Source organism: Mirounga leonina, unplaced genomic scaffold (assembly GCF_011800145.1).
Source record: "Mirounga leonina isolate KUSES-001 unplaced genomic scaffold, KU_Mleo_1.0 Mir_154, whole genome shotgun sequence".
Classification (NCBI taxonomy): domain Eukaryota; kingdom Metazoa; phylum Chordata; class Mammalia; order Carnivora; family Phocidae; genus Mirounga; species Mirounga leonina.
The window spans coordinates 60121470-60133888 of NW_023270389.1; the positions used below are offsets into that span (position 1 = coordinate 60121470).

Below are 12419 nucleotides of genomic sequence, written 5' to 3' on the forward strand. Positions count from 1 at the left end.
CACAACCACAGCGAAATACACACTAGACAAATCCAGAGATCAGAAACCAAAAAAGAAAAGAATAAAAAATGGAAAAAAGAGAATATAATCTCACAGGTGGACAAAACAGGGTGATACCCTTGGCCCTGGGTGTATTTTGGACACTAAATCCCAAAATTGTAAAGAAAGAAAACTTACATACATATACAAAAATAAAATTGAATACAGTGAAAGGAAGCCAAAAATTAAGAATATATCTATAAAATGTAAATGTAAAAAAAATGAACACTTAAAAAGACTTTAAAAAAGTTGATAAAATAAGAAACTAGTTGAAAAGGAAAAAAGGAAAAAAGAAAAAGAAAATTTTAAACTGAAAGATTAAAGAATCATGAGAAAAAAAAAATTCTACATACTACTTTCCCCTGGCACAGGAGCTTTTCAGTTCTGTGTGATCTGTAAACTTGGTATTAGCCTGATGTTCTTGCTGGTCTCCTGGGGGAGGGGACTGTTGCACTGATTCTCAGATGTCTTTGCCTGGGCAGAGTTGCACAGCCCCTTGCCAGGTTGCTCAGTGTAAGCTGCTTCTGGTTGCTCTATGTGGCTTTTGTTTCCTGAAGGATTTCCTAGCTGCTTTAGAGGATGAAGAAAACAATAAGAATGGCAGCACCCCAATCTCCAGTCCCAGAGCTGAACGATCGAGACCCCCTGACTCTTCAGTGCACCCTCAGGGAAAAGCAGTCAATCACTTTTGTGTGTGCAAAACTCTGCAGACTCCTGTGGTGCACACTCCCACTCCCAGGGGGAGGAAGAAGGTCCCTGCAGTTCTGCTGTTCTCTGGGCCCCTGCTTGGAGAGTGGTTGCCTGATTGTGACTCAGTTCATGGTTTATGGCAACACTGAGCTGAGAGCCCACTCCTGGGCTCACTGATTGTAGCCTGCTTCCCTGCTCCAGTGGTTGGGAACTCAGCCACACTCACACACCCCTGTTCTTTCTGTGACCCCAGAGATCCTGAGACCATGCTCTCCCACCTAATATTCTGCCCCACTTCACCACCAGCAAAAGTGCTCCCTGAGCACTTTTCAGACAGGGAGGTCCCTCACCAGAGCAGACTTCTAAAAGGTCTGATTTTGTGCTCTGCTGCTATATCAGCTTCCAGAGGCCCCCTCCCTCCATGGTTTTTCTTCCAATATATCCCCTCAGATTCACTTCTCTGCACCTCCTCCCTTGCAAAAAGTAGTTGATTTTCTATTTGTGGAATTGCAGCAATTCTTTTCTTAGATCTTAGGTTGAATTCACAGGTGTTCAGAATAATCTGATAGATATCTAGCTGAATTCAAGGGACCAGATGAAACGAGGGTCTCCTATTCTTCTGCCATCTTTCCAGAAACTGGGGACTTAGAAGATTTAATAATTGCAGCCTCTTATTAGCCTTTGGCAATATAGTTCCCTCAAAAATGTAGACTTCCAATGCTCTTGGTCAGTTAATTCCATGTGTGAATAACCACAGGCAAATATTTCATCTAGGCATGGTATTTAGCAAGATTCCTTTCCCTTACATAGAAATCTCTAGGCTTTTCCCAGTCCTCTATTGTATAGCTTAATGGCCAATACCTTGAAGTCATTTAAAATAATAGGCATTAGTAGGGGGATATCAAGTGTAATATGATCTTGGTTGATTGACCTTTGTCTGAAGATGTCTTTGTGAAGAAGAGATTGTGTATGCAAAAATTTTAAGATACTAAGTCTGTGCCTCACTGCCACTCTTTTTGCCTGTCTGTCTTTGGTAAAAATACATTTATTTTTAAAATTCTGCGTGGATCCAAAAAATAGGACTCTCAGTCAATTTTGAATTGTAAAGAATACCACTCCTGTCTCTACTTACAGACTGGCTAACTCTAGTCTGAGTTCCAGAGGGGGAAAAAAGTCTATAACCACATGACAAGGTTCTGAATTTTCCTACTACTTATTTTAACAGCAAAGCTGTCATAGTACATGATCTGTATCCCAAAGAACAGCAGGTGACAATCGACCAAATGTGTTGCCACCAACTAATAATGGTGACCAGATTTGTCACCTGAACTGAGTTCCTACTGTTCAAAGCCCCACTCAGCCAAGTCCACATTTTAGAGACTTACTGGCAGCACCCCCTTCCAGGTAAAAAATTTTGTCAGGTAGAATGGATTCAGCTGCAGCTACTGAAAAAATTACTGTAGGAACACAGTCACCTACTACCCAGTTCACAGAAAGGAGCTTTGGAGACTGATTTGCCAATAGTAATGACTAGGATTTCTTACACTCTGGCCATGCCAATTTCCTTGAAGAGCAGCTGAGGTACATAATCTAACCTATTTCTCACAGTAATCCTCTGCAACAGTGGTATGTTAGTATCCTCCTTTTGCAGATGAGTAAATTGAGGCTCAGCATCTAGGCGACTGGCTCGGTTACACCCAATTGCTGTGTAGTGGAGCAGGTACTTGAATCCCGATCAGAGCGCTGTAAAAGCCAGTGCCTTTTATCACTGAATCATTTAAATCATTTAATCTGTGTTTAGGGTAAAACAGTGTCACTGAGGGCAAAAAGAACTACATTGCAAGTCAGCATGCCACATCACGGCATGAGAAATGGTTATATCATAGAGACCAGGTGAGTTGTTCATGTGCACAGAGCAGAGCCAGCACTCAAGCACTGAGCCACAGCCTCATGCAAACACCACCACCAAATGCACAGTATTTTCTATCTGAATAGACTGCTCAGGATGTAAACATCAGAAAATAATGAGTCAGGCTCTCCCAAGCATATGCTTCATTCCTAAGCCAAGCAAATTGCCGCAGTAAGAGCATGGCTTTGGGGCACAGTACCTGGGCACCCAAGTGAGATGCCCATCTGAGGCAGTCAACAGGAATAAGCCGAGGGTTTTCGCACTCTTCTCACCGTTGGGGCTGCCCCACTATGCCCCTGTGGGGCCTGGAAGTCCGGTTGCTCTCACACTGTGACACCAGCTCCCTTTGGAAATAGGCTGCACTCTCTTGGTTTGAATGGGCACAGCTTCTCCCCTACAACTCCTTTTGATCAAAAGGGATAAATCACATTAATGTACTGTGGACATTTCATAGCCTCCCACAACGTTGGCATCCTGGCAGTGGGATTAGTGTTACATGGGGAAGGACACTTGGCCATGAGCCATGCTGGTCACTGGTGGCCTAGAACCCAGTGTCCTGAGGAGCTAGACCCAAGGGGCAGTGGCCCCCAAATCCCTGGGCTCACCCACAGCTCTTTCAGAGCAGACCAAGGCAGGATTGTTTTGTTCCAAACAAAGTGCAAGCATGAAAAAAGGAGAGGAATATCCACATCTGGACACTGCTGATCAAATTAGTTTGGGATGTTCTGCTCAGCCTGCAGTGAAGGATGCAGGGTGGGGTGTCAGCAGGTACACACTGACTTGCCTGCTCTTGGTCCTCTCATACCTACAGCAGAAACTGATTTCCCCAAATCTAGCCCTGCTAAGTGATTGGATCACTTCTTGTGTTTCTGTCTCTTCCGTAGACCATAAACCTAAGACAGGTCACGGTGCGTGAGTGCACGTGTGTGGCTTTTCCCCATGGCCTCTAAGGTAGCCATGGCTGCTTTGCTATTTGATTTACTAGATACCCTGAAATCTGATATATTGAAAAGAGGAAAAGACTCATAATAATCTTTCCCTTTGGAAGTAATTTTTATGTATTATAACTCTAGATTCCAGAGTGGGCTAGAATTAGTAATGGAGAGATTTTCATGAAAAATGTCATTCTCTTAAACAGAGTTTTTATGGATAGATAGATGATAAGTGGCCATATAGATAGATGAATAGATAAATACAAGAAAAATGACAGATATGATAGAGAGATAGAATATAGATAGTATTATACATTAGACAGTAATATTTACCAAAGGTATGTTTTTTAGATGATAAGTGGCCATATAGATAGATGAATAGATACATACGAGAAAAATGACAGATATGATAGAATATAGATAGTATTATACATTAGACAGTAATATTTACCAAAGGTATGTTTTTTTATGTACATACATACATGCACAACATGAACACAATCACAGGAAATAGAAAAGGTATTTAAAAAATATAATATCATCTAGAAGGGAAATGGAAAAGAACAGCTCTTTTTTTCTTCTCCTTGGTGTGCCCTTGAGGGAATGGCAATGAATTCCTACCCCTGCCGCCGCCCTGTGGTATAATGAACTGCCTTCAGTTTCTGTGACACAGATTTTTATCTTTGTGAAATCCTCCATTCCAATAATGTTATCTTTTCATTCACAGAGCTAATGGGAGTTATTACTACAGCCCAATACAATATACCTCTTTCTATGTAATATTTGTATCCCTAAAGAGTAGCATGTCAATTGTGAATATTTAATGAATTGGATCATATTTTTAAATGTATAAGAGGACCTTGCCTCTTAAGGTAATCAATTATGAATCTTCTGGTAAAACGTATAATCAATAGTTGACTTACTATTGTTTAAATCTATATATGTATATACTGGCTTAATTTATAAATCTTTCCAATGTAAAAGGTATTCCAGCAAGTCTGAATCCCAGTAGTGATTTTTCAAGATCAGAATGAGCAGAGGAAGTCACAGAGAGTGTAAGGTGACTCTGGGCTATAATGTGGTTAGCAAGGATTTCTAACATCTTGTCTGACGTATTCCCTAATACCAGGGCAGGTAGGGGAGTTGTTCAATGCCCCAGTCAGAATCAATGGCCATGCAGAATTAAAGTTTTAGACCATTTAACAATGGTCCTATAATAAAATTCCCACTGGAATGACAGCTGCTAGCTTTTGAACTCCTTGAGCTCAGAGGGTATGCCTGCCCATGTTCATACTTCATTTCTCAGCCTGGTGCTTTGAATTTAAAGGGTTCTTGGGTATTTAAAGGGTAACTTATTTTAATACACATAAATATGATTCATGTTTTAGACAAGTGGGAAAGGTCTATCAGAGCAATGCACGTGGGTCTTTGAGAGTAGAAACATCTCTCATTCCACATCCTAAATTCAAACTTGGTGAGAAAGAGCTGGTACAAACCAAAGAGGAGAAGATTTTTACTTTTACTTGAAATAGTCTGTATATTTGGAATTTGAATACCTTGTCTTGACTTCAAGTGAAGCTAGAAAGCCAAAAGGGAAGGGATACAGTACACAGAAGAGAATTAACCAAAAGGCAGCAAGAGAATTTCATGTAGCTGCTGGCATATGCTCAAAAAATATTTTTAAAAATCTGGAGAGCGGACATCTCGTGGCTGTGTCGTGCGCGTGAGCTCCGTGGGGCCGGGGAGGCAGCAGCTGCCGCGTAGGGAGGAAGCCGAGGCCGCAGCTTGAGGGAGGCCCCGGCCCCTCTGCGCCTGTGTCTGGCAGAGCCGGTGGGAGACGAAGAGACAATCCTTCCCTGCCGCCCATCCGGATAATCAAGAGTTTTGGCCGGACCTTTGAGCACACACCGAGAGAGTGAGGAGCCAGACGAAAAGCACAGACTATGGCGCTGAAACGGATTAATAAGGAATTTAGTGATTTGGCCCGTGACCCTCCAGCACAATGTTCTGCAGATCCAGTTGGGGATGATATGTTTCATTGGCAAGCCACGATTATGGGACCTAATGACAGCCCACATCAAGGCGCTGTATTCTTTTTGACAATTCGTTTTCCTACAGACTACCCCTTCAAACCACCTAAGGTTGCATTTACAACAAGAATTCATCATCCAAATATTAACAGTAATGGCAGCATTTGTCTCGATATTCCAAGATCACAGTGGTCTCCTGCTTTAACTATTTCTAAAGTTCTTTTATCCATTTGTTCACTGCTATGTGGTCCAAACCCAGATGACCCTCTAGTGCCAGAGATTGCACGGATCTATAAAACAGACAGAGATAAGTACAACAGAATATCTCCGGAATGGACTCAGAAGTATGCCATGTGATGCTACCTTAAAGTCAGAATGACCTGCATTATAGCTGGAATAAACTTTAAATTACTGTTCCTTTTTTGATGTTCTTATCCGGCTGCTCCCCTATCAGACCTCATCTTTTTTTATTTTATTTTTTGTTTACCTCCCTCCATTCATTCACATGCTCATCTGAGAAGACTCAGATTCTTCCAGCTTTGGACAATAACTGCTTTTAGAAACTGTAAAGTAGTTACAAGAGAAAAGTTGCCCAAGATTCAGTATTTTTTAAAAAATGGAGCATGTGTATTATGTGGCCAATGTCTTCACTCTAACTTGGTTATGAGACTAAAACTATTCCTCACTGCTCTAACATGCTGAAGAAATCATCTGAGGGGGAGGGAGATGGATGCTCAGTTGTCACATCAAAGGAAGCAGCATTATTCTAGCATCCAGTCTTTTTTAAAACCTTCCACTGTTAGAGATTTGAGGTTACATGATATGCTTTATGCTCATAACTGATGTGCCTGGAGAATTGGTATTGAATTTATAGCATCAGCAGAACAGAAAATGTGATGTATTTTATGCATGTCAATAAAGGAATGACATGTTCTTGTTCTACAGAGAATGGAAATTGGAACTCAAACACCCTTTGTATTCCAAAATAGGGTCTCAAACATTTTCTAATTCTCATTTAAATTGTTAGGAGGCTTGGAGCTATTAGTTGATCTATCTTCCAATACACTGTTTAATATAGCACTGAATAAATGATGCAAGTTGTCAATGGATGAGTGATCAACTAATAGCTCTGCTAGTAATTGATTTATTTTTCTTCAATAAAGTTGCATAAACCAAATAAAAAAAATAAAAATCTGAATTAGGCCCAAAGTGGTTTTTCTTTTGTCATTCACACTAAAATTTAAACTTTTATGTGAAACTGAAGATGGAATCTTTCAGGGCAAATTCAATATTTCTTAAACTGAACTCATTCTGCAAAATGGAGAAAAGTATGTTGCACATCAAAGGAGACAAACTTGGGAATAAGGCCGAGCTTACAGGCTCAGATGCCTAAATCAGAGTCACACTCTCCTTCTTTAATTGTTACTCTGCCTTGCGTCTCCTACATCCCATCCCTATACTGCCTCTCAAGTTCGCACACAGCCAGTTCTTCTCAGTGGCCCATTCTGAGGATAATGAACTTTTGCCAAGATTTTGATCTTGTTAGGCCAGATGTGACCTTATCTGCATATTGTGAATGCACAATGAAAAAATTAGATATTAAACAATCTTAATCTATTCTCAACATGGCACTCTGTTAAACTTAGTGATTCTTTTGTTCAAACACCCTCGATGGCTCCCTACTGCAGAAAAGGAAATTGGAAAGCCTTTCTGGTGGCCTTCATGTGCCTCTGTCTCTCTATTCCCACCCCTTTCCTCCCTCTCCACACTGTTTGCTCTGCTCTAGTCCCGCGAGAATCCTTAGACAGTCTTCCACCGGCCAGCTGCTCTCTTGGAATCTTTGTTCAAATATCATCTTCTCAATGACCACCCCATTTGATTTTTTTTTAAATTTTTTTAGACTTAACTACCAGTTTACATAAAATACAGAGTAGTAAGATAAAAGACAGAACAAAATAATCAGCATAATGCAGAACATGGATTTTTTTTTTAAGATTTTATTTATTTATTTGATAGAGACAGGGAGAGCACAAGCAGGGGGAGTGGCAGGCAAAGGGAGAGGGAGGAGCAGGCTCCCCTCCGAGCAGGGAGCCTGATGTGGGGCTCTCCCAGGACCCCGGATCATGACCCGAGCAGAAGGCAGCCTCCCAATGGACTGAGCCACCCAGGTGCCCTCAACATGGAATTTTTTTTTTAAATTTAATTTATTTATTTGACAGAGAGAGACACAGGGAGAGAGGGAACACAAGCAGGGGGAGTGGCAGAAGGAGAAGCAGGCTTCCCACTGAGCAGGGAGCCCGATGCGGGGCTCGATCCCAGGACCCCGGGATCATGACCTGAGCCGAAAGCAGATGCATAACGACTGAGCCACCCAGGCGCCCCATGGAATTGTTTTAAAAGACAAAAGACCTATTTTCTCTCCCAAATATTCATGGGCATGATAAAAAGGGGACTGTAGTAAGGGATTCTTAAGAATAAAATAATTTTAGGACAAAATACCAAATGCAATGTGTCATCCTTATTAGAATTCTAATGTAACCACCTGAACCACACCCTGTGCGGATCCCCCTTATCTTGCTCTATTTCTTTTCCCCATTTATTTACACTTTTGAATATACTTTACAATTTATTTATTTGTTATTGTGTTTATTGCTTATTTTCTATTCTTTACCCATTAGAATGTGAGTGATACAAGAGCAGGGATTTTTGTCATTTTAAAAAATAATGTATCCCAAATGCTTAGGACAGCGTCTGACTTATAATTAGAAGTTATTCAATAAATATTTATTGATAAACAAAGGGAGGAATATGTTTAGCATTCATTAACATTTATTAAGTAGTGTCATAATAATATGAAACTCAAATTTAATTATATATGATTCTCTAGCCTTTGGGTCATATGTCCATAAATAGATGTTCCACTAAGATGGAGAGGAAAGAGGCTTGGGAATCACCTAGAACTATGTTCAAATCACAGTTCTGCCCCTTTCTACTTTTTTCCATAAGGAAAAGTTTTTGTTTTTGTTTGTTTGTTTTGCTGGGCATGTACCCGAACATGGGGCTCAAACTCATGACCCTGAGATCAAGACCTGAGCTGAGATCAAGAAATGGACCTTTACCTGACTGAGCCACCCTGGTGCTCCTCCATAGGGAAAAGTTAAGTAAATGTTTCAGTCATCCCTTTTGTGAAATGGCAGTGATGTAGATATTCAATGAGCAAGGAGCACAGTTCCTGGTGCAATTGGCAAATGATAAATATGAGTCTCTTTATTTTCTCTTCCTCTAATCCCTCAGCAGTTCCTACATAGTAGGAGGCAAAAAGGAAAGTCAAAGGCACTTGCAGAGATCCATAGTGGGTCCCCAAACTTCTCTACACAGGAAGTTGTGCAGAAGATTGGGAATAAGGTGAAGAGGCAGGTATCAAACCTCTCCTAGCCCTTCTTCACTGGCCAGTGGGATGGAGAATGAGGACAGAAAAGAGGAGCACACCTTATCCATGACTGTGGTGGAAGAAGTTCCAGACCAAGCATGAGCAAGATGGTGGTGGAAAATGCTGGCCACTCAGAGCCATAAAAACCTGACCAAACATCATCAAAGCAAAAACAGCCTGAATCCAGAGTCAGAGACCAAAGGCTAGGTCAAAGGATTAAAGAGGAAAAGGGGTCAAGAATAAGAAGGTTGAAAGTGGCTGGAAGGAAATGGACTCAGTGAAAGTCATTGAAAGTGGTCATATCCTGCAGCTGCATTGAGAGGGACAAATGGATAAGGTGCTTCTGGAAGGGGAGTGGCCCAAGTCTGTTAGGAAGTCCTGTACATAAAGCACAGCATCTCCCACGGCCATGCCAAGCCCTTCCCTGACAGGCTGGGGATTTTTTTTTCTTTACTGAGACTCTTCCGACATTTCTAAAGAAGGCTTTCAGCCTGGAGAAATTAGAAAAATGGCGGGATAGAGGAATAGTAATTTTCTTCCTCAAATCAGAGAGAATATTACTTAATACTCTGAAGTCAGAAAGAAAATTAAAGTGAAAATATGTTTTATTTTTTATTTTTTTAAAAGATTTTACTTATTTGACAGAGAGAGAGACAGTGAGAGAGGGAACACAAGCAGGGGGAGTGGGAGAGGGAGAAGCAGGCTCCCGGACGAGCAGGGAGCCCGATGCGGGGCTCGATCCCAGGATCCTGGGATCAGGACCTGAGCTGAAGGCAGATGCTTAACGACTGAGCCCACCCAGGTGCCCCTGAAGATATGTTTTAAAAAATACAATAAATTATAATCATCCTCATGGACATAATGAACACTCAATGGCACATCAGTGAATGAGTATTTATTGAGTAAATGTCCCCAAGATGTACAGTCATGCTCCACACCTCTCATGCAAACACCACTTCCAGCTTTGACCTCTCATGTTAACTCTCACATTAGGAGTGATTTTGATTGAGAAATCCTCTCAATAGAATCAGTGCAACGTGTGGATTGTTACTGGGTTTTGTAACCTTAGATATGAATATGATATCTTTTGTACTTAATAAGTAGCTAACCTGTTAAATTCTATAGACTTCATTAACAAAATAAGGAACTCACTACAACTAGTGGTAGTAAAACCAGGTGCCAGTCAGAGAGCTGAAGTGAGCTCACAAAGCACCAACATCCTCTCCTGAGGCTACTGGGTCTAGAGTCTGGCTATGACTCAGCAGGGTCAGAAACTTGACTTTACAGAGTCATCTGGTGATGATTGATTTCTACTAAAGAAATTCACCAAACAGGCAAATTAAGATTTTCAGATTTATGAAGAATCTTTTTTTTTACATTAACCATATAAATTTAATAGCAAACAATCTATAATACCTTTACATATTCCTTTTGGATTTAGGAAGAATCTTAATGATCATTGCAGTAAACAATCCCCAAAGAATGTTCTGTGAAACTTTAGTTCCTCAGGGTGTTAATAATTTCCTTGGGGGAAAAATTCAGGGTCAAATAAGTTTAGGAAATTCTAGGATAAATAATGTTAAAGATGTTTCTTTATCATAGGACTTCCCAGTCTTTCATATCTAAAATTCTATATGAATCACAAAGAGAATCTCAAATAGTATGAAGTTCCCATATACCCTCTTAACCTTCCCCCTGTCTTGGTTTCTCCTATTATTAACACCATGCATTGGTGTTGTACATTTGTTAAAATTGATGAACCCATATTGACACATTATTTTTAGCTGAAGTCTATAGTTTGCCTGTTTCAGTCTTTGAGTTTTACATACTGAGTTTTGACAAATGTACGATGACCTGTATCCACCATTGCAGTATCATATAGAAGAGTTTCATTGCCTTAGAAATCTCCTGTGCTCTACCGATTCATCCCTCCCTCCCTCTCCCCAAGCCCCTAACAACTACTGATCTTTTTACTGCATAGCTTTACCTCCATAGTTTTGTCTTTTCCAGAATATCACACAGTTGGAATCATGCAGGATGTTCTTTTCCAGATTGGCTTCTTTTACTTAGTAATATGTGTTTAAGTTTCATTTAGGTCTCTCATGGTTTCACAGCTCATTCCCTTTTATCACTGAATAATAGTCCATTGTAGGGATGCACCACGGTTTGTTTATCCATCCTCTACTGAAGGACATCTTGGTTGCTTCCAAGTTTTGGCGACTTTGAATAAGGCTGCTATAAACATTATATGCAGGTTTTTATGTGGACATAAGTTTTTAATCCATTTGCATAAATACCTAGGGGAGAAATTGTTGGATCATATTTTTGTAAGAAGCTGTCAGACTGTTTTCCGAAGTGGCTGCTCCATTTTGCATTCCCACCAGCAATGAATGGGCTATTGCTCAGCATCCTCATCAGCATCAGATAAATAAATAAATAAATAAATCTTAAAAAAAAATTGTATACATATATAATATATATATTCTTTAATTTTCTTTTTTCTTGATTATACACCATAATACTTAGGTATTATTACTTGAGGTGTAACATTAAGAGGTATGCAATTTATCTTACATTAGTCACTGTTAATGCTGGTAAATTCAACATTCATTTCAATGCATTTTTACTGATCTCTTTGAGTCTTGGAGCTCTTTTATGAGTCCTAAGAAGGGTGGAGATTTCAGAAACACCCAAGTGTTTTTTTATTTGTTTTGTTTTGTTGATAAAAGTTTCAGAGATTTTCCTATATCTCTGCTAAGCTTTTGAAAGGTTTTAAAATCTTATCTCTTATGTTTAGTTACTATTACAGAGATTTAATTTGTTTCATTTATGTTGACTTTTCTGACATTGTACCTAAATTCTAGAAGTTAAGACTACTGTGGCCTGGGGCACCTGGGTGGCTCAGTCATTACGCGTCTGCCTTTGGCTCAGGTCACGATCCCGGGATCCTGGGATCCAGCCCCACATTGGGCTCCTTGCTCAATCAAGAACTGGAGGAGTAAAAAAGAATTTTTTTTTTTTTTTAAGATTTTATTTATTTATTTGAGAGAGAGAATGAGATAGAGAGAGCATGAGGGGGGGAGGGTCAGAGGGAGAAGCAGACTCCCCGCTGAGCAGGGAGCCCGATGCGGGACTCGATCCCAGGACCCCAAGATCATGACCTGAGCCGAAGGCAGTCGTTTAACCAACTGAGCCACCCAGGCGCCCAAAAAAGAATGTTTTAAGCATCAAGACAAAACCCTGCATATAGTTGATGTTGAATCAAAATTTGTCAAATTGAATTGATTTAATTCGTGGTTGAATTATCTGATGAGACACTTGAGGACTATGCCCTATCTTTTTAAAGAGGTAGATGTACTTTAGACATCAGCCTGCTTCTCCCTCTCCTA

General features: G+C 40.3%; 1 protein-coding gene across 1 annotated transcript; it reads left to right on the forward strand.

Annotated features, from left to right (window-relative positions):
• The first annotated feature begins 5279 nt into the window (after window positions 1-5279).
• On the forward strand, window positions 5280-6115 carry LOC118013736 (ubiquitin-conjugating enzyme E2 D3-like). Its single transcript, XM_035009563.1, has one exon. It carries the CDS (start codon window positions 5514-5516, stop codon window positions 5955-5957), a length of 444 nt encoding a protein of 147 aa, XP_034865454.1. The 5' UTR covers window positions 5280-5513; the 3' UTR covers window positions 5958-6115.
• The last annotated feature ends 6304 nt before the right edge of the window (window positions 6116-12419 follow it).

What these genes read in the sequence shown, in the direction of transcription:
- LOC118013736 (XM_035009563.1), top strand. Translation starts at nt 5,514, where the DNA reads ATGGCGCTGAAACGGATTAATAAGGAATTTAGTGATTTGGCCCGTGAC.